Source organism: Drosophila simulans, chromosome X (genome assembly GCF_016746395.2).
Source record: "Drosophila simulans strain w501 chromosome X, Prin_Dsim_3.1, whole genome shotgun sequence".
In the NCBI taxonomy this organism is placed as follows: domain Eukaryota; kingdom Metazoa; phylum Arthropoda; class Insecta; order Diptera; family Drosophilidae; genus Drosophila; species Drosophila simulans.
In genome coordinates this window covers 19,743,043-19,762,208 of record NC_052525.2, presented here as the reverse complement: position 1 = coordinate 19,762,208, position 19,166 = coordinate 19,743,043, and the positions used below count along the sequence as shown (strand labels likewise).

The 19,166-nt window shown below is 42.8% G+C and overlaps 1 protein-coding gene across 1 annotated transcript; it reads right to left on the bottom strand.

Moving 5' to 3' along the window:
• Window positions 1-9,176: 9,176 nt before the first annotated feature.
• Window positions 9,177-9,682, bottom strand: LOC120285340. Its single transcript, XM_039297418.2, has one exon. It carries the CDS (start codon window positions 9,546-9,548, stop codon window positions 9,285-9,287), a length of 264 nt encoding a protein of 87 aa, XP_039153352.1. The 5' UTR covers window positions 9,549-9,682; the 3' UTR covers window positions 9,177-9,284.
• Window positions 9,683-19,166: the final 9,484 nt, after the last annotated feature.

Below are 19,166 nucleotides of genomic sequence, written 5' to 3'. Positions count from 1 at the left end.
GTTGGAAAGCAATCCTGTGGCGAAGAGACCACCACACCAGACGGAGAAACCACTTTTCAGGGTCAGGAGGCAATCCATTGGATTGGCCTTGTGTACAACAGAGCCGGGGCCAATTACTCAATGTGATGGATGACCCAGCGAACGCTTAAATGAGTTGCCCGACCAAAAACTTCCTTCGCCGCGAAGGATGTGGAGTTGTGACCCCACACGCACACACGCACACACAAGAACACACGTGCCCTACCGTAGCAGGTGACCTCAACCAGAGCAAATGAGCAAATGTCGGATTAAACAGAACTTACCTCGTGGAAAGGTGAAATAGAATCGCTTGAAGATGGTCTCGTTCCGTAGTCACACTCGCAGAAATCGGTACTGGTGCAGATCTGGAAAGCAATTGGCCAAAACGAAAAAATTCACTTGGAAGTTCCGATGAATGTGCTTGTCATTCCTTTCTTTTTTTTATAATACTTTGACAGAGAGACCAGATCTGTGATTTTGCGAAATATTTAAAGCACATCAAATACGGTATTTATGTCATTAAAGGTATTCGTAAACATCGATAAAAACAGCTCTATCGGAAGCTTAAAACTATTTAACTAACTAAATAAACCAACAAAAATGCTCTGAAGACCAATTTTTACTTTTCAATGCTCTTGCAATTATTTGAAGTGACTTTTTCAATATGAGGAATCGTTTCAAAAGATAAACTCTTGATTTTTTCGATAACAGCAGCAATCAAAAAAATAAATCTGTTCCTTATTCACCCCCATTTTCTGCGAGTGTAAGCAACGCAGCCAGGGCGCTAGTGTGTGTGTGTGTATGATGGCTGGTTAAGGACACAAAAGTCATGACTGGCATGAGAACGAGCTCAAGTGCCATTGAGGAGGAGTGCTCATATTCCCAGACTTGCCACGCCCCCGACGCCGCTATCGCCATAGCCGCCCACCCGAAGGAGCGGCACAAGTGCGCGAGTAAATTCAAGAAACAATTTTCAGGAATGACTTAACTTTTGCGTTTATGTGAAAAGTTTCGCAACGTGATGTTATGCGAGCGCCGAAAGGATATGCAATTCACTGGCGGTGTGTGTGTGTGTGTGTGTGTGTGGTCGGCATAAGCGTGCGTGTGTTCGTGCTCGTCGGACTAAATCAGACACTGCTACTAATGAACAGCCTAAAAGTTGTGAATTTGCTCAAGAATGTAAAGATAATAAGGATAGCTTGAGGATAAGGGATACTATCTATACAGTCCATTTAAAAAAATAATTGAATTAAAAAGTCGCTCATGATAAGGCATATGGATATATGTTTTTCATATCATGCTATTTTAATTTTAATATTCTCTCACATTTTAATATACTCACTATTTTAGTGAACACAGCTGTATGTGCATATGCGTATGCGTGTGGCTGTGTGGGAGAGGATGAAGTGAGCGGTGTGCAAATTTTCACAGGTGCAGACTCAGAGGAATCGCAGCGAGAGATGTGGGCAACGTCCTTGGAGTCCAGCAAGTCCTTCTCGGCCAGCACCAGTTTGAGGCGGCACTTGATTCTCTGAGTCGCGATCCAGCGCCTGGTAGTGCCCATTGAGGTAGTCGATCCTGGATATCAAGCAGCTCCTCCGCGGTCAGGTGGCGGAATGCCATTGCTCCCATCGATTCCTTGATCCTAGCACCGATCAGGCACCTTCCTTCACGGACAAGAGTGTGAGTGTGTATCTGACACGATCGATAGAGAATGTCCGTGCTCGATATAAAATGTAATCACTCGAGGACAGAAGTCCTTTGCTGGCCACCAGCCTCATGAGAACTATAGAATGAGAATTAAATGTGCGCAGTACTTAGATTGCAATAACTTAATATCGTATATTGTTCTACCTTTGGAATCCTTTGAGTTCTAATGGCAAAGCCAAAACGATAAAGGAAAAAAAGGGAAATGCGTTCAAATTCAAGGATATGAAATGTGTTTATTGATTTTTGTCAGCCTTGGCAGCATAAATAAGTCACCAAAATGAGTAAAAAGTGTTATAATATTAATTAACGTTCTGTTAGACCTTGGGCTGAAGCTAATGGCGTTAAGCCAAGCTACACGAGCCCATGATAAGGATGCATGTAGGGGGGATGATGTGTAGTACCTTTGGAGGGTACTGGCGGCTCACGTGGAGGCAGTCAACGCCGACCCGGCGGAATGATAACACATAACTTTGAGTCGGAGTGCGGCGACACCTGACAGCCGCACCTCACACCCGCGTGCCACTTACCGCTGATCCAGATACGGATGTGGATGTGGATGGGGATGGGGATGCGGATGGGGATGGGGAGGTAGATGTGAATGTGGCTAGGGATATGGATATGGATATGGATGTTCTGGACAAAGCCTTCACTCATTGTGGCATGTGTCAAAATTAATTTCGTAGGCAATATTTTGACGGGCTTTCATGCTAAGCTGAGAGAGGTCCCCCCTTTTCAGTTCAAGCCCCCCGCGCCAACACACCCCACCCATGGCAGCATGTGAGCAGGTACCATTAGATACCCTGTACTTCGGATTAAATGGATTAATCCAAACTAGGCGCCTAACGAATCTATTTAAATAACATACAACATTTGAATTTGGCACAGGCTGACTGAAGCATATTTCATAAAGAATCCTTCCAAAGGACATTTTCGAACTCTTCTAGTTCGGAAATTCCTTTGCCACGTCACACAACTTTGCACTGGGTATGCTAGTAATCCCGGTATCTGAACATAAGTGCCTACGGGTGTATCTTGATACCTTCCGCCACTAAATGCTACTGACATGCAAAAGGTTACTTTGCCCTCAGCTTTTTATTTCCTTCGCTTGGCATTCGTTTGTTTCGGTTTGGATATCGTTGCGTTTCGTTTTGATTTTGTTGCTAGCTTTTTTTTTTCTGGCCAGTCATGGCCCAAATCTGGCCAGAATGGGATTTTTCATCATCATCCAAGCGATTGGAGAGTGGGTAAGAGCTGGGGCCACAGGATCCCTCCTACTCCTGGTGCTGCCATCACTGCCACAATATGCAAATCTCATTGCGACGCATTGAAGAGACCACAAACGGGGGCTGATGCCTGATAGCTGATATTAAAACCATTACTCAGATGCCTGATGCCTGGTCTTGTCCCTCTCCACCCACACCCACATCCCCATCCACCTCCACCTGCACACTCGTAGTATCCGGAATCCTCACAGCAAGACAACAAATTACAAAAATTAAGAGAACATTTTTGCGGATGAAAGGCATTTGGGAGGAGGGGCATGGCCAGGTGGCACGGCAGGCGACAAAAGTGGCCAAAGTCCTGCCCATCAGTGCCAGCACCCCCTCTGGAGGTGTGAAGTTCCTGGGCCACGCCCACTCCCCCGCCCCTTTGTGTGTGTGTGCAAATTAATGAAATTAAATCGTCTTCATTTGATGGCTGTGAGGGCCGGAGAAAAGAATTCACTCGTCGTCGCCACAGGACTCATGGCAAATATCCTAATGGAACGCAGACTGAGATGAAAGAGGCGTCCTGCAGGTGTACTTCATGATGTTGGCAACATTGTTTAAAACCGAAAATAAGGTCGCAGACTGGGAATAACAATGGTACATTTACATACCCAATGGCGACAGGGGAGGTTGAAGATTCAGGCAGGATCAAATCAAAACATACAAATTATTTATGAAGATATAGAATACGATAGATTGCTACGGAGTGATAGATTATTTGGGAAAATATAGAAGTCTATAAGACATATTCTATAATGTCTGTCGTATACCCATGCCTCCCCAATGATAACGCTTAAGATATAGTTATCGTTATGATATAGATATTTCAAAAAAATATAAACAGGCATCGCTACAGTTGAGGTCCTCGGCTAACAGATACCTGTTACTCAGCAATCGGAAGTGGGAGGCAGACGGAGATATGCCAGTGAGAATGCAACATGTCCCCGATTTTATTGATCGTAAAATGCTTTTAAATCTACATATATTTAGAAACTGTTAAACAAAAGTGACAAAAAAAAAAAAATATATGTATATGAATTATTTTCAAAGTGTGGGCATTACAGTACGATGTTAAAACTAACGAAGGAAATCTTTTATACCATTAGAATCTGTATGCTAGTCTTAAGTTTCTAGCTTATATAGTAACCGAGATCACGAAGTTCACACGTGCAGACAAACGAACGGAGAAACGGACAGAAAAACGGACGGACACGGCTAAATCGACTGATTAACAATATATATTATGAATAGGGTTGTATACGCATCCTTAAACTGTTACATACTTTTCAACGAATCTGAAGAACCGGATACTCCTCATTGAATCTGGTCTTGCTCATTGATTTAGTTTTGTGTAAAGGCACCCCCGTTTTACTCCAAAGGAACAGAAGGCTTCTTCCAGGGCATTCCCAATTCGATTCCGGCCGAGTGTCGTTTCGACTGGATGGCTGAATTAAATGGGAATGGAATAGGGACGGGGTATTCGTATTCGGTGAACGCAGATTGCGTTTTCACTTTCATCATTGCATTTAATACGGATGAAATTGTTTGGTGATGGGATCCGGAACGTGATGCGAATACCCAGAATTAATTGCAATCGGAGCGGCAGCGACCAAGGAATCAAGCGGATTTCGAGGGAGGCAGCAATCCTACACTCATAATATCGTTGGATGCCCCACAGTTTTCTGCCTTTGTGCCCGTCCCGTGTTTCCCGTTCTCTACGCTGGGTGCTGCACTGGGAGAAAAACTGTTATAGCAAAGGGATAAATTGTAAAACAGGAGGTTATTGAACAGAAGGCCTAGCAAAAGCATATTTCTAGGTATTAATGCCAATATCATGCCATCAAAATTACCAGTAATTTCTGTACCATTTTCTTGATAAATAAAATAAATAAAATCCAAATATAAATTAAACCTTTATACATATACAGTTAGAAAGGCTCTAATGGTACGCAAACATGAAATCCCCTAAAGAATATCGATTGAATTATAATTATTTTTCGCGCAGTGTGCCAGTTTGCTGGTGTGGGTAACTGCTGCCAGTGGCTTTCTTTTGTCGCTTTCCACACAAAAGCAGCGCGGCAAAGGACACCACAACAACACAACACCTTTGGCCGCCTGCCTTCGTCCGAAGGGGAATCCCAACACCCACTTCCACACCCACACCCACATTCCCATTTCCATTCCCATTTTCATTTCCGGCACCCGTGTGGGAATCGCCCGCTGATCTTTGCAAAAGGTGCCCAGCGGCTGGTAGCAAATCCCGCATCCCGCGTCCCCGTCCTTTACAAAATCGTCCTTGTACGCCCAGCGGATCCAATGGACAACAGAAATTAGCAACTAGAATCAACAGACAAACGGCAATTAACGGATGAGAATGAGCACGAGGGCGGGGGGCTGGGTGCGCGGGTCGGATTGAGTGGAAATGAATAAGTAAGTGAGTGAACTGTGGGTGTGGGTGGGTGTTTCAGGTGTTTCAGGTGTTTTCAGCTGTTTTTCAGGTGTTTGGGTGGCTCGCATCGCAAATTGTTTGGAACAAACGCCGCTTGGAATTGAAGGGAGAACGGAACAGAACAGAAGAGGTGACCCATAGACCCACAGGCAACTGGCCAAAAAAAGGAAGGGAATGCCGAGGAGTGACTACCACCTGGCGATTTGGTATTTAGGGCTTTCCCTTGGGCACTGCCAATGCCTTTGCTCCATTGTGGTCGCCGATTCCAAAGCGGGTTTGAAAAAATGGTGCCGAGATATAGCTGGCACCTTTATATGTCCGACCAGGACCGGCTGCTTTATTGGCCCCTTTCCGTGTCTCTATCAAAAAACAGGCCAACTGCGGGTCACTTGAGCCTTTAAGTTCACTGGCTGCGGTGGCGAACAAATTGCACTATTCTGATTTTCTCTTTTCAGGGATTTTGGGTGTGTTTATGCCAAAAAAAGTGATCTTTTCTCAAATTCTACCCGGAATGCAAAAATAAAGCAGTTCATAAGATAAAATATTTGCATGAATTTGCAAATGCTCATATATTTTTTATGACAATGATTGTCTCTACGTAATCTATTTCATCTGATACCTTACATACATTTTAAAAATGTTCTATTTTGTGTATTTTATTGTATCTATCTTCCTTTCAGGTTCTTATATTTGTCTTTGGAATTTTATTTACATTTGATAAATTTATTATACATTTATTGTAGTGTTGCCTCGTAACTTTCCTTAAAGTAAAACCACATTTTAGAGCAGCCCAAATTGAAAGTAAGCTTTTAATTTTCAATTAAGTTAGCAATATCTATTTGTTGACATTTGGCTTTGCCTTGTCCCGCTTGAATTTAGTTGCCTCCTCCCTCCACAAGATCCTGCAACAGGATCGACTTTGGTCAATCAGTCAACACAGATCACATGGTGAACCAGTGAATAACTAGTGAATACCCAGACACCGTCAGCTGTCTAGTATGGTGATGCCAACTTTCAAGTTCCCATGATCGGAATGCTGAAAGGACTAGAGCATCCTCAGGATGTATATTCTTTACAGGCACCAGGAGATGACAGAAACTAATGGCCTTTCCTCAGAGCCCCTACATGTAGCATATCCTCTATACTCACTACATTTACTCTTCGAAGGATGCAGTACATTGACAGACAATTTAATTAAATTGATTTACTTTTTGTACTTAATCTTAACCGTCGCTATCGTATCAATAAATGAAATATGTACTTGAAGATAACTTTAGATGGATGGTAGGCATTGTATTCAATAATAATTAATCATAATGCGCAATTACAGTAAAGTTACACATTTAAGTTAAATATAATATTTATTTTTCTTATAGAGGGTTTCGTCACTTTCGAAAACGCTTTTACGCTTACGCTTTTATTCAATTTTTTGTGAGTACCTAAAATATTAACTTGGTATCGATCGGAATGATGAAATATTACTTCTTAGCTTAGTGATTTTTTCTTCATTACGTTTATAAAACTTAATTAAAATTTAATTGTTATATTAATTAAATTGTCTACAGTAGCATTTCATGTAGAAATCTTCGCTGAATAAAACTACAGGGTATGTTGGACTGGAAGTATGTGTGAAATTGTGTGAGTGTTAATCGACTGGCAACGCGTTGGAGTTGCGATTGCTGCTGATGGAGGGGTTTTATTGCTCTGGCCTGGCTGAAAAGGACTCGCCCCTCAGAGAAATCGGTCGGAGGTGGGTGGTGGGTGGTGAGTTGTGGGAGCCAGACTGCCAAAGAGCCTAAGAGCCAAACATCCAAACGGACGACCAGACAGACTGCTGGGTAACTGCCGACAGCAGGCAAAAAAAAAAAAAAAATGATTGCAGACAAATATTGGCGGTGAAATCCGCGTTTATTGTACACTTACGTGGATGACGGGGGTGAAATCGGGGTACCGAAGGTAAAACGCGTAACTTTAAGGCAAACAACAAAAGGCAGATGAGAACGGCCCATAAGGTACTTATATATTCATAAAAAGTACGGATTGCGAAGTTGTTTATTGCGTGCACCCGAATGTATAAGTAAACTTTTTCGGATTGCATTTTTTTGATCCCAGATGCCAGTTGATTAATTATTACTGTTGGGTTAGCTTGTAGTTTATTACATTAGGTTAGTTTTAGCTGAGATCATAAACATGTGATTGACCTTGGTCAATTTTCGGCCATTTTGGTTTTGATTGCACATTTAATAGGCAGTTTAATAGGGTAGCATGTATTCTCCATAAAATATACAAAAGAATTTATAGGGTATTTTCACAGTTGTGTGAAGAATAATACATATGTATAAACACTTAGAGCATCGGGTATGATAACAGCTACCAATTAATAGGAGAGCAAAAAATATAACAAAATCATCGAAAAAGCGAGAAAGTACTCCTAAGTCAGCTAACCAATACCCATTACTCACACTCCACATCGATACATTGGCAGCAAGCTTCCTGGTCGTTTACTTAGAACTTTCTTGCTTTCAATATATTGCATTAGGTTATCTTATTTTATTCTTTATTTAATTTCCACTGCAGATAAATATATCCACACACAAAAAGATACTGATGCCAGTTTATTCAAAACCATAATATAAATCATTCAAAACAGAAAGTTGCTAAATGAATCAAATACTTCGTAAATCAATACGATGTAGTAAAAAGTAGATATGCTCTGCAAGTAAGGGGTGTAATATTCTCAAGGGAAATTCGCGAGGCAAGGACGCATGGTGGGTGGTGGGTGGCTGATTTCGGCCCACACATACAGCCATGCAGGCACACAGAAAGGCAGAGTCAGTAACCCACACAGTTGGGTTTTGAGTGCGAATCCGTGTGCTTGCTTGTGTGAGAGCCCATCCAGACACTTATTTATGCCCGTATTTATGCATATTTTGTGCAGAATTGACGGCAACATATTCGCACATTCACGTTACCCCTGAGCCCGAGATTCGCTCGCTGATTGCCTTTCGACCACTCGTTGTTCCCGTTAACACCACGCTGATCTTTGACCTCTGCCGTCTGATTTCTGGTGTCTAATGGCTGCTGCTTGATGCCCGATGCTCGTTGGCTGACCGCTGAAGTGGCAACTTTTTCTTGGCCACCGGGGAACTTGGTCGGAAAATCAACGGAAATTTGCTTTCTACCCTTCGCAGGGGGTTATAATGAGGTTTCCGGAAAAACGTTCGAAAACAATGCGCTTGTCATGGATTTTCTAATTTCAGTGTGCAATAGTTACTGCACACCCTATAGTCCAGTTCCCCGACTATCAGATACCCGTTACTCGGCTAGTATGAATGCGAATGCGAAATTTCATCATTTTTCTGAGATATCAATAGATATTGGGGAATAAAATGAGAAAAAATTAAAAAAAATCTAATAAAACAATGAAAAAATATCCAACAAATTTTCAAATATGTGGACGTGGCAGTTTTGTGCGGCTTGTGGGCGTTCGAATGGGCGTGGCAACATGGGTCAACAAACTTGCAAACTTGCGTCTTTGTCTCTGGAATCTGTATGCTAAATCTCAACTCTATTCTATTCTATCGTCTATTGATCCTGATCAAGAATATATATATTTTATATGGTCGGAAACGCTTCCTTCTGTCTGTTACATACTTTTCACCGAATCTAGTATACCCTTTTACTTTGCGAGTAACGGGTATAAAAAGAAAATGCAAGAGAGAAAATGTTCTAATTAACGCTCCATTTCAGGGATGGTCATAATATATTTATGCGTCAACACTTATACCATTTGATAATACATTGGTATTTTAAGAATAGGTTAACAGAAATCGCACATACTATATGTTCTGCGAATATACCCGTGCTTCTAGTATATCCAGGAATAAATTCATAAAGCGAATGAATAAATTCCTTCTTTTTTCCCTATCCTGGGCAATCCTCCTTTCCATGGCCTTTATATGCTCCTCGAGGTGCTGGAATTCTTCCTCGGAATCTGAGGACTGCGAACCCTCCTCCGATCCACTTGGCTGCTCGGGATCCCCTGTCGTCAAGACCTCGTCGTTTCCAGTTGACTCTGCTTCCGCGTCCGAATTCTCCATCATTTCTGAATTAGGTTGTGCTCTGGAGCTTGTTTCTCAGTCAAGTAGTGAAACGAAAGTGAACTAATTATTCCGGCGGAACGAAATATTATGACAATCGAAAGCATAGCCAACTTGATCGAAAATAATTTGAATTTTAAAGTGTTTCCTTTTATATCAGAACAGCTATAATCTAGCACATAATGGCATATCTCAGTTAAGAGTCATAATTTTATTTCTAGCTTGGACAGTAATCCTGATCACCCTTCTTTTGAAGGGTCTGAACCAGTCTCTTCTCCATAATAACAAGCGGCAGGACAACAAAATCAACCAATTTGGATGTAAAATAAGGCAAAATATAGAATGTTTTGCGCTAATTAACGAACCATTTTAAGATTGCTCATAACATGTGTTAACATGTTAACAGTAAGACCATAATGTTACCATAGTGCATTGATAATTTGGAAATAGGCCAACACAAATCCCATATATGTATTGGCATCGATGTTTTCAGGATCGACGGTTATCGAAGACGAAGCCTCGGTTATCGAAAAAGACGTCTCTGAGGACTGAGGGGTCCCGTTACTCTACGGGTATGAAAAGAAAACAGTCCTGCAAAGTCATCTACCCATCTACCACGCCAGATGATCTTTATTTATTTGAACGATTCAATTGACACTTGTAAAAGTGTATACACCCACTCCGAATTCGGAAGTAAAAAGAAAATGCAAAAGAGAAAATGTGCTAATTAAAGCTGCATATCTGGGATGCTTATGATATATTTATGCGTCGACAATTACACCATTTGATAATACATTGGTATGTTGGGAATAGGTGAACAGAAGTCGCATATACTATAAATGATGTACTTCTGCTAGGATTGCAGCAAAGAGGCGATTGAACAGCACATTCAATTCCTCCTCCCGGGCCATCTCCCTATTCAGGCGCTCTAGTTTCTCTAGGAGGGGCTGGAACTTCGCAGGCATCTTCTGGGTAGACACATTTATCGTATTCAAAGAAACTTCAGTTTTCGAAGAAGAAGCCCCTGAGGACTACGAACCCACCTTCGATCCACTCGGTTGCTCAGGATCCTCTGTCAACTCGTCGTTTCCAAATGGCGTTGCTTCCGCGCTCGAATTCTCTGACATTTCTGAATTAGGTTGTGCTCTGGAGCTTGTTTCTCAGTCAAGTAGTGAAACGAAAGTGAACTAAATATTCCGGAGGAACGAAATATTATGACAATCGAAAGCATAGCCAACTTGATCGAAAATCAATTTGTATTTTAAAATGTTTCCTTTTAATTTAGCAAAGTTTAAATATACAACGTGTGTGGAGAGTCGACGTTAAGATTAAACGTTCTATTCGTATCGCGAACTAAGTGATCGCAAAAACCAAACTCTTCCTTACAAAATCATTTAGAATCAAGACAAATCTTCAGAAGAAAGCAAAAACAAATTCTGCACAGAAGCCGTTACAAAAGTAGACCTGCGAGGTCTGCTTGAACAGACCGCCAGACTTGAACTAACAACAGCTCCACAAAACTGAAAACTGGAAAAGGTTACTGACTGAATGGCATGAGGTGGTCGCATTGCTGTAGGTTGAGCAAACAGGGTGCTTAGGAGACATTGGGATATGGACTGAATGTAAGGATAATAATGAACTTCGAGCCAAGAACCTGTACAAGAATATAACATAGTTTTCAAACGCGGATTTTAACGTGTAGGTATGGGGAATATAGTTTCCAGAATTTCTGAGAGCCACCGAATTTTCCGAAGCCATGTGTACAACTATTTGTGATTGGTGTAGGGTATGGTAAGTTCATTTAGTTCAGTAAGAAATGCAAAACAACTCTCAGGACTCAAATTTAAGCCACGTTTTTTTCTGCAGCGCTTGCCGTTTCTGCGGTGTCAGTTTGTCAATGCGTCAATGAAATTTAATGGGCCACTTTAAAGCTGCGCCATATTTATAAACTATCTGGAACGCAATTAGTGGCATTTTGCCTGCAATTCGGATGCAATAAGCAGGAGCAGGAGCAGGAGGGTCAGAATTCAGGATTCAGGATTGGGAAGGAGGTCGGGATTGGGGCGCCTTGTTTGGGCATGTGCGATTGTCCAATTATCGTTTAAATCTGCAGCTAATTGTTGGGGATTAGCAATCGGAGTGCGAGGGATTCTCGCTGGCCAAACTAAATGAAACGAAATCAAGCGCAATCGCACAGAAATGATGAAAACGCTGGAGGAGCAGCATCCACGTCTGGAGTGATGGCAGCTCGGCGGGATGCGCTGTCCGGAATTGATTCAATGCAACAAAGTGGCAAAGTGTGCGGTCAGAAGAAGGTTGCACCAGGTGGCCCAGTTCCCAATAGGAGCTTCAATTCCGTGCCCTGGCACGCCTCCTCCGCCCCGCACCGCCCCGTACTGCCCCGTCCCGCCTCCACTGTCTTTGAGAAGGTCCGTGTCCGTGTCCTGGCAGTGCTTATGTTTGCATTCCTTTTTGGCATTTTTGCACTTGAATAACTTTGAAATATGGGATTAAATCGTCTCTTATGGGATTTCCTCGATTACAGCTATCATGGCGAACGAGGGAATAGACGGTGGGGTGCCCCAGTTCGGGTGGGTATGGGCGATGGGCGATGGGCGCTGGGGGACTGGAGACTGCGGATGGGGTGTCTAGTGGGTGAACGCCTGCGCGAGGTTCGCCACTGAACCTGAACTCGACTCCCCCGGAGATCCAGATCCAGATCCCACTCCCCGTGCTCCTTCTTCCTTGGCAACTAAGTGTTGGGAATCTCGCCAAGCGTGTGGCCAGTGGCCAGTGGCCAGTCACGTCTCCGGACTCATAGCGGTGTTCACTGGTCAAAAATTCGCGCCACTTCGTTGCAATTCAACAATTATATAATTTTGATTGAACTTACATAAATGATAGAATTTTTAATTTACATATACCAGTAATTTACAGTACATTTTTGAGAATTACAGGAGTCACCAGAAATGTATTGATTTGCTAATTAGCATAGGTTCAAAACTAACCCACCATTCGATGTAGATATTTAGCACTTTAAAGTAAGTATGCCATGTTTTCTCTCCGTGTAGGCCCTGCTGAGCCAGTGGCGGCGGCAGAAGGAGCAGCAGCCGCGCATCCCCAGACAGGACTTGACCAAAGCTAAGCAGTAAAACAAAGCGTCGAGCAAAAGCTTAGCACTAACACACACCCACACCACACCCACACATACACTCTCGCACACACACACACTCACACACACAGTGCGAAGTACATGAAGTGCGGGCAGCAGCTGCGGACTTTTCACTTGAACGCGTAGCCGCCGTTGATGTTGCTGCTGCTGTTGCTGCTGCTGCTGCTGCTGCTGGCGCTAAGCTGCAACTTTCATTGCTGCCCGAAATGATGGAGGGCAATGCCCAGCTCGTTGACTGTCAGTGGTCCAAAAGGAGCAAAAGGATAAAGCGGACTGCTCACAAAAAAGCAACTGACGCGGGGACAAGCAAAGAAATCTGCTCACTAAAAAATCGTAGAATAAATTCAACAAGGACGAAACTTTAAGGCATTTCGAACACTGAAATGGCACTCAAGCCTATTGAGCATATGGACTGTTGTTTGTTTGATGATAGCTCCAAGCACAACAACATGGTGATTAAGCAGTATTACTTATTACTTATTACTTACTTTGAGATGTACTCTTGGTATGCAACTTTGTGCGATACTTTTAGAGAACTCCACTAAAATGATGACAACTCTTACTAAATTCTTGAATGCTCAATTTATTCACATTGTGAAAAGTGCAAGTTTTAACGCGACAACTACTATTTAATAGCAAATAGTCTAAATACTATCCAACATGCTATTCTGCTATAAAGGGGATAGCAAAAATCCTAACACTAGTAAGAATATTATTGAACTGTGAATATATCTATATCTATATATTGAGTGCACTCACAGAAATAAGTGGTCAGTGCGAGTTGCTTATTTACAGCTGGGATTGAGGTGTTTGATCCTTTGCACCTTTGGATTAAATCTCAATTGCCACTCTCATTCGAGAACTTTTCCAAATTAAAGTTATAGTGGGATAACTTGGAGTCCTAGTTCGATTTGCCCACGACGTGGGCACCCAGGGGAAGGGGCACACTTTCGGCAGGACGCGTGGCAAAGGTCAGGCGACTTTCCATGCGAATGCGAAAACTAACTGCCCCCATTACCACCCACCACCCACCACCTTCCACCCACTAGTCTGTTGATATTGCCATAGCCTGCGGCAGCAATGAAAATAAATTTCCACCAAGATGACGACTATGAGGCGAGACATTGCACAAAGTGCTACACCAGAAGACCCGGCATCCTTTCGCCCATGCACGGAGAAAAAAGTTAGACAAAGGACATGATCTTCGAAAATCAGATCATTTGGCCCTTTACACTTTCCACTTCCAACGAGAACTCTTAATTCCATTGAATTGTGAATAAATTCACATGCTTATTCATAATTCTTTTAATTCACTAAATTTGATTTGTAACTAGGCATTGTCCTTCAAACTGCCCCTAAAATCACAGCTAACCGTAATGTCCATTACATCATATAAAGATAGCTTAATGATAACGCTGAGTTATTCTTACTATCTTTATTATTCCATTGTTGATATGAGAAAAATAATCATATTACAACATTAAAGAACTATTAGTTAATTTAATTGAACGAAGTGCGAATTATTCTCAATGAAATTGAAGGACATGAAAACTCAATTTGGGAATTTGCTCTGTGTACCCCTTTCTCTCACACACCTACACACGGACAGTCGTCAACGGAGTCGAGTGTGTGTGTGTGTTGTGTCCGTGTGTGTCTGTGACTGTGAGTGTCCCTTGGCATGTCCTTTAGCATGTCCATCTGGTCGTGTGAGTGCATTTGCCATTTTGGTTGCCGCTTTATGCGCAAACATTAAGTCAACACAATTTCAAATTTAGTTTTTATAGAAAATTGTCTCTGTCTGCACTCACTGGGTGCCCCGGCCCGACTTTCTTCCCGACTCTCGCACACTCGCACACTCACACACTTTCCACCCACACCACTCCGCTTTTGCCGGCTCTGTGTGCTTTCTTTCAATTTGCAAAATCGTTGCCCGCACCAATTACCGTTTGATTATGCCCCCAATGTGCCGGAAAAGCGAGGAAAACTAAGGCGACCGGCAGAGAGCGGAGGAAAATGCCAACCAGAGTCGGAGCCAAGCGTGAGGAGTCCACTTCATAAACTGTTGACACTCCGTTTCCCGTTTCCCGTTTCCTATTTCCCATTGCTCGACACCCACACCCACTCCCACTCCCACATCCAGTCGCACTCCCCCGACCGGCTACCAATTACCCCGGCGCCCCCTCTCCACGGGCAGCATGCCAGGCAATAATTAAGGCAAGTGTGCCTCCAGGAATAGCAAGGTGCACACACACACACCCACACACCCGCACACCCATACACACGTGCGCACACACACATTCAACTGGTGCTCGACTTAATAAATCCGAGAAGCCAGCATCGTTACACTGGGAAAATCAAAGTTTCGAAACACGAAATATTGAAATCACGTTTTTACTCAAAAATTTAAGAGTAAACATATAGTAACTCAAATCGAATTATTGGTAAAATCGAAATTGGAATGCGAATAAGGCGAATTATATGCCAGCCAATTTTTAGACTAATCCATACTATGGTTTCAGAATAATATCTATATCTTCTGGGGATATTAACGCACAATATAAATTACATAATATTGCATAATATTATAATTATTTCATCGATACAAAACTACATAACCTATCTATGCTGAAGGACTGGTTTTGGTTTCGTACGAAAAATCCCATGACGATACTCATTCCGTCCAGTTCATCTAAGGAATCCATATGCAATTATATAGTTTGGTCTTACTTTAGCACTGTTTTCAGTTTCGCTTTCCAGGATTTGCACAGTGTAGTGGCTCCGTGGAGTCACCAGTTCGAAGCCAAAGCCGAAGCTGCCACATCAAACACTGCAAATATTTATGTCGCCCCACGTGCAGCCTGCCTCGCTTCCCTTCTCTCCTCTCCCATGTGCCGCCCCCCCCCCCCTTCCCCGCCCCCCCACAACTACAGTGGCATCAAAATGCAAATGCCTAAGCGTTCACAGGATGAAGAAGTCAGCGGGGCAGGACGAACGTGAAACGCGAGGCCGCTGATTGCGCAACGCTCGAGCTCCGTTCTGCTCGAGTGTTGAATTGCAAATGCGTCAATTGTCAACTATATGAGGCGCCCATTGCCCCCTGCCCCCTGCCCCATGTCCCAGCCACGCCCCCTCCCTCACATTTGGCTGAGCGGGAAATCGGAATGGGAACGGAAATAAAAAACAGCCTTTTGTTACAATTTCTTGGGCACTTTTCTTGTTCTTTGTATGCAATTAACGCTGCAATTTGTAAGCCCCCACGGAATTTGTGTCTCACTTTCAGCTTAAGGGAAAGACGTTCCTTTTTGGCAGTCATTCCGTGTTGGAAGTGGTACTGGATTTGGTAATGGGAATGGGAACGGAATCGGGAACGAGAATGGTAGTGGTAATGGAGTGGGAAGCTAGAGATCCAGTCTGGCTGGGTCATCATTTTAACTGGCGTTGATTGCGATAGCTAAGGATCGGGTGCCAAATCCACGCTTAATTATTAAAGCAATCCAGAGAAATAAACTCCAGCCTTTAAACCCTAACCTTTCGGGCCACAGGACCAGCACACACACATACACACACACATGTTGCATGCCCCACTAAACCCACAGGCAAACTGACAAAGTTTTCCACTCAAAAGGGGAGAAATAAGCAGAGATATCCCATAAAAAAAAAATAGATTTCCTTGTTGCTCTGGCTGCAAAATAAAGTATTCGTTAAATATTTACGTTCCATGGGTTTAATATGTATGAAGCTGTCCCTAAACATCCCCTCGACCACCGCCAGCACCTTGGGGCAACCACACACGCATATGGCGAAGAACTCGCTGGATGGAGGAGTGGATTCGCTGGATGATGGCCAATCAAAGGCCACTCATGAGCGGCTTAGCCGGCGACTTTTGTCCCCCAGCACCATCAGCCACCCATACGCACGGTTCACAGATTAGACTTGGCACGGGAATCGACTATGGCCAACTCATGGAGCACTCATCCGTCCACTCCAACCACCCGGCGAGCAATATGAAAAAAAAAACCGAAATGATAACCGCTGCTAACAATAGAAAAGTTCGCGGTGACTGCAAGGGGTCAAGAGGTCAGATGCAGAGAGTAGCTTTTGAAACAGACCACTAAATCGATAAATTACTTCAGTACATTAAGGCGCCCAAGTTTGACTAAAGATTTAGTTTAGTGCTCACAATAATATCTGGCTAGGAAAATAACATGATATTATTGAGGATGAGCTTAAGTTGTATATCCAGACTGAAGATTAAGATGGACACCTCCTACGGTATACGGCAGAGAACTGCAAGGGTGGCATTTTTAGCCACTCGACTCACACCCAACAATTTTGTGTGCGGGTGCTACCCGCCACGCACATCGCGGGTACTTACAAACACACAGTATACATCTGCACATGTAGACAAGACACCCCGTTGTGCCCGCACCCGAATCAATACGGTGACCTGCGTCGCGGGTGCCGATCATACTCGGCACCCATAACGGAGGGTAGAGAAGACAAACAGTCAGAAAAAGACAAATGCCTAAAAAGGGATGAGTAACAAAAACACTTGTGGGTTTACCGTTAAACACATGGGTGTTTCCAAAAATACTCGGGTGTTTCTAAAAATACTCGGGTAATAGTCTCTATCAGTCTATCTACTCTTGTAGATAGTCGAGTCACAGACAAGATGCGTAACTCCATACGTTTTACACTCCATACGTTTATACACTATTCTTTCGGCGTGGCTCTAGACTTTGTCGAATACTTTGTAAAATATGTCCTTCATCTTATTATTATATTTTATTATAATTATATATATTATATTATATTTTATTATATTATATATTATAAATATATATATATATGTAATTTAATTATTATATATATATATATATATATATATATATATTATATTATATATTATTATATATTATATATATTATTAACGTTTTTATTATTTAAATGTAAATTATAGTAAAAATAATAGTAATAGTAATAATGCTAATAGCCGAATTTCACAAAATTCATTTCAAAAATGAATTTATGCAAGAATATTTGTCATTAGAGTATTCAGCTAGCGACTTGTGAAAAATTAGTAAGGCAATGATTCGAAACGGGTGGCACCCGACATGAGCACGAAATTTTTCTTGGGTATTCCCTTTTACCCTTCATTTCTTATACCCGTCGCGCTTCCACCCATACAAATTTTAGGCGTACAAAAAATGACCTGCGGCCGATCGTTGACTGTGCGTCCACTCACCCATACGGCTCTTGCGCAGCAGGCCTCGGGTGGTTTTTTTACTCGTAACAGAAACACAACGTTGGTAAAACACCCGAATATTTTCTGTTGCCGCAAGTAGGGTGTCAAAAAAGACGGGGTGCCTAGAGACCGAGTGTTTATCGGGTGGACGTAGAGTGCCAGTGGCGGGCTGCAGTTCTCTGGTATACGGTGTCACCAAACCCCACGAACTCTTCAATAAAAATTCGAAAATTCATATTATAAACTACCACCTGTGTGGAACCTTACTCGATACCCGTTTAAGTTATGAAGATGACGAAAGACAAGGGTAATGTGGTGCCTACTTTGCTTGCCCATCGTTGAAATTTTGTTTACCTCCCTGGCAATTAATCCCTTTCCGCCTTTCTTGGCCACAATATGCACATCCTTACGCATATGTAAGCCCACCCATCCGCCAGCCGCTTATCAGAGCTTAATAAAAAATCCAATCCAATTGATGGGATTGAATCTTTTGTCAGTGCGTTACCTTGCGCTTCGCAGCAATTGGTGTTCTTGTTACCGTTGTTTCAGACGCCATTGTGGTCGTGGTCCTCGTTGTCGTTGCCATTGTTGTACATTAAGCTGGTAATAATTGTAAAAAGATTAAAGGGAATTTTAATTAAAAATTATATTTATTTGATTTAATTTTTATTGGCGCTTTTTAAAAAGTCATTTAACGACTTGGGGCACACGCACAAAGGGATTGCCCTGGCCAGAGAAGCGGTGTGGCGAGGTGAGTGGGTAGTGGGTTGAGTGGGTAGTGGGTTGAGAGCGGTGGTTGGTGGGCGGTGGGTGGCTGTTTGCCTGCAGTCGGGTGGGCCCCACGTTGGGCGCCACATAAGTGTGAATTCAACAACGCAAGGAAATTAATCTTAAGCCGCAGACAGCGAAAAGCCAAAAATAAATCAACAATGCAATAATTTATCAGAAAATATGTGTCCATTGCAGTCTCTCTCTCTCTCTGTAGCACTAGCTCCCTCTCTGTCACGCCGTGTCTGCCCCTCTCTGTCGCTCTCTCGCTTTTGGTCTCGTCTGTGTGGGTTTGCAGCGGGCAAAAGTATGCAACAGTGTTTGCTTTTGAATTTGGAGCGTCAGCAGAATGAGTCAGCTGAATATATCAAGCGAACGCACACACTCGCACTCACATACACACACACACACACCACCAACCGGCACTTAAGTATCT

Coding starts and splice junctions, on each gene's coding strand:
- LOC120285340 (XM_039297418.2), bottom strand. CDS start 9,548: ATGATGGAGAATTCGGACGCGGAAGCAGAGTCAACTGGAAACGACGAG.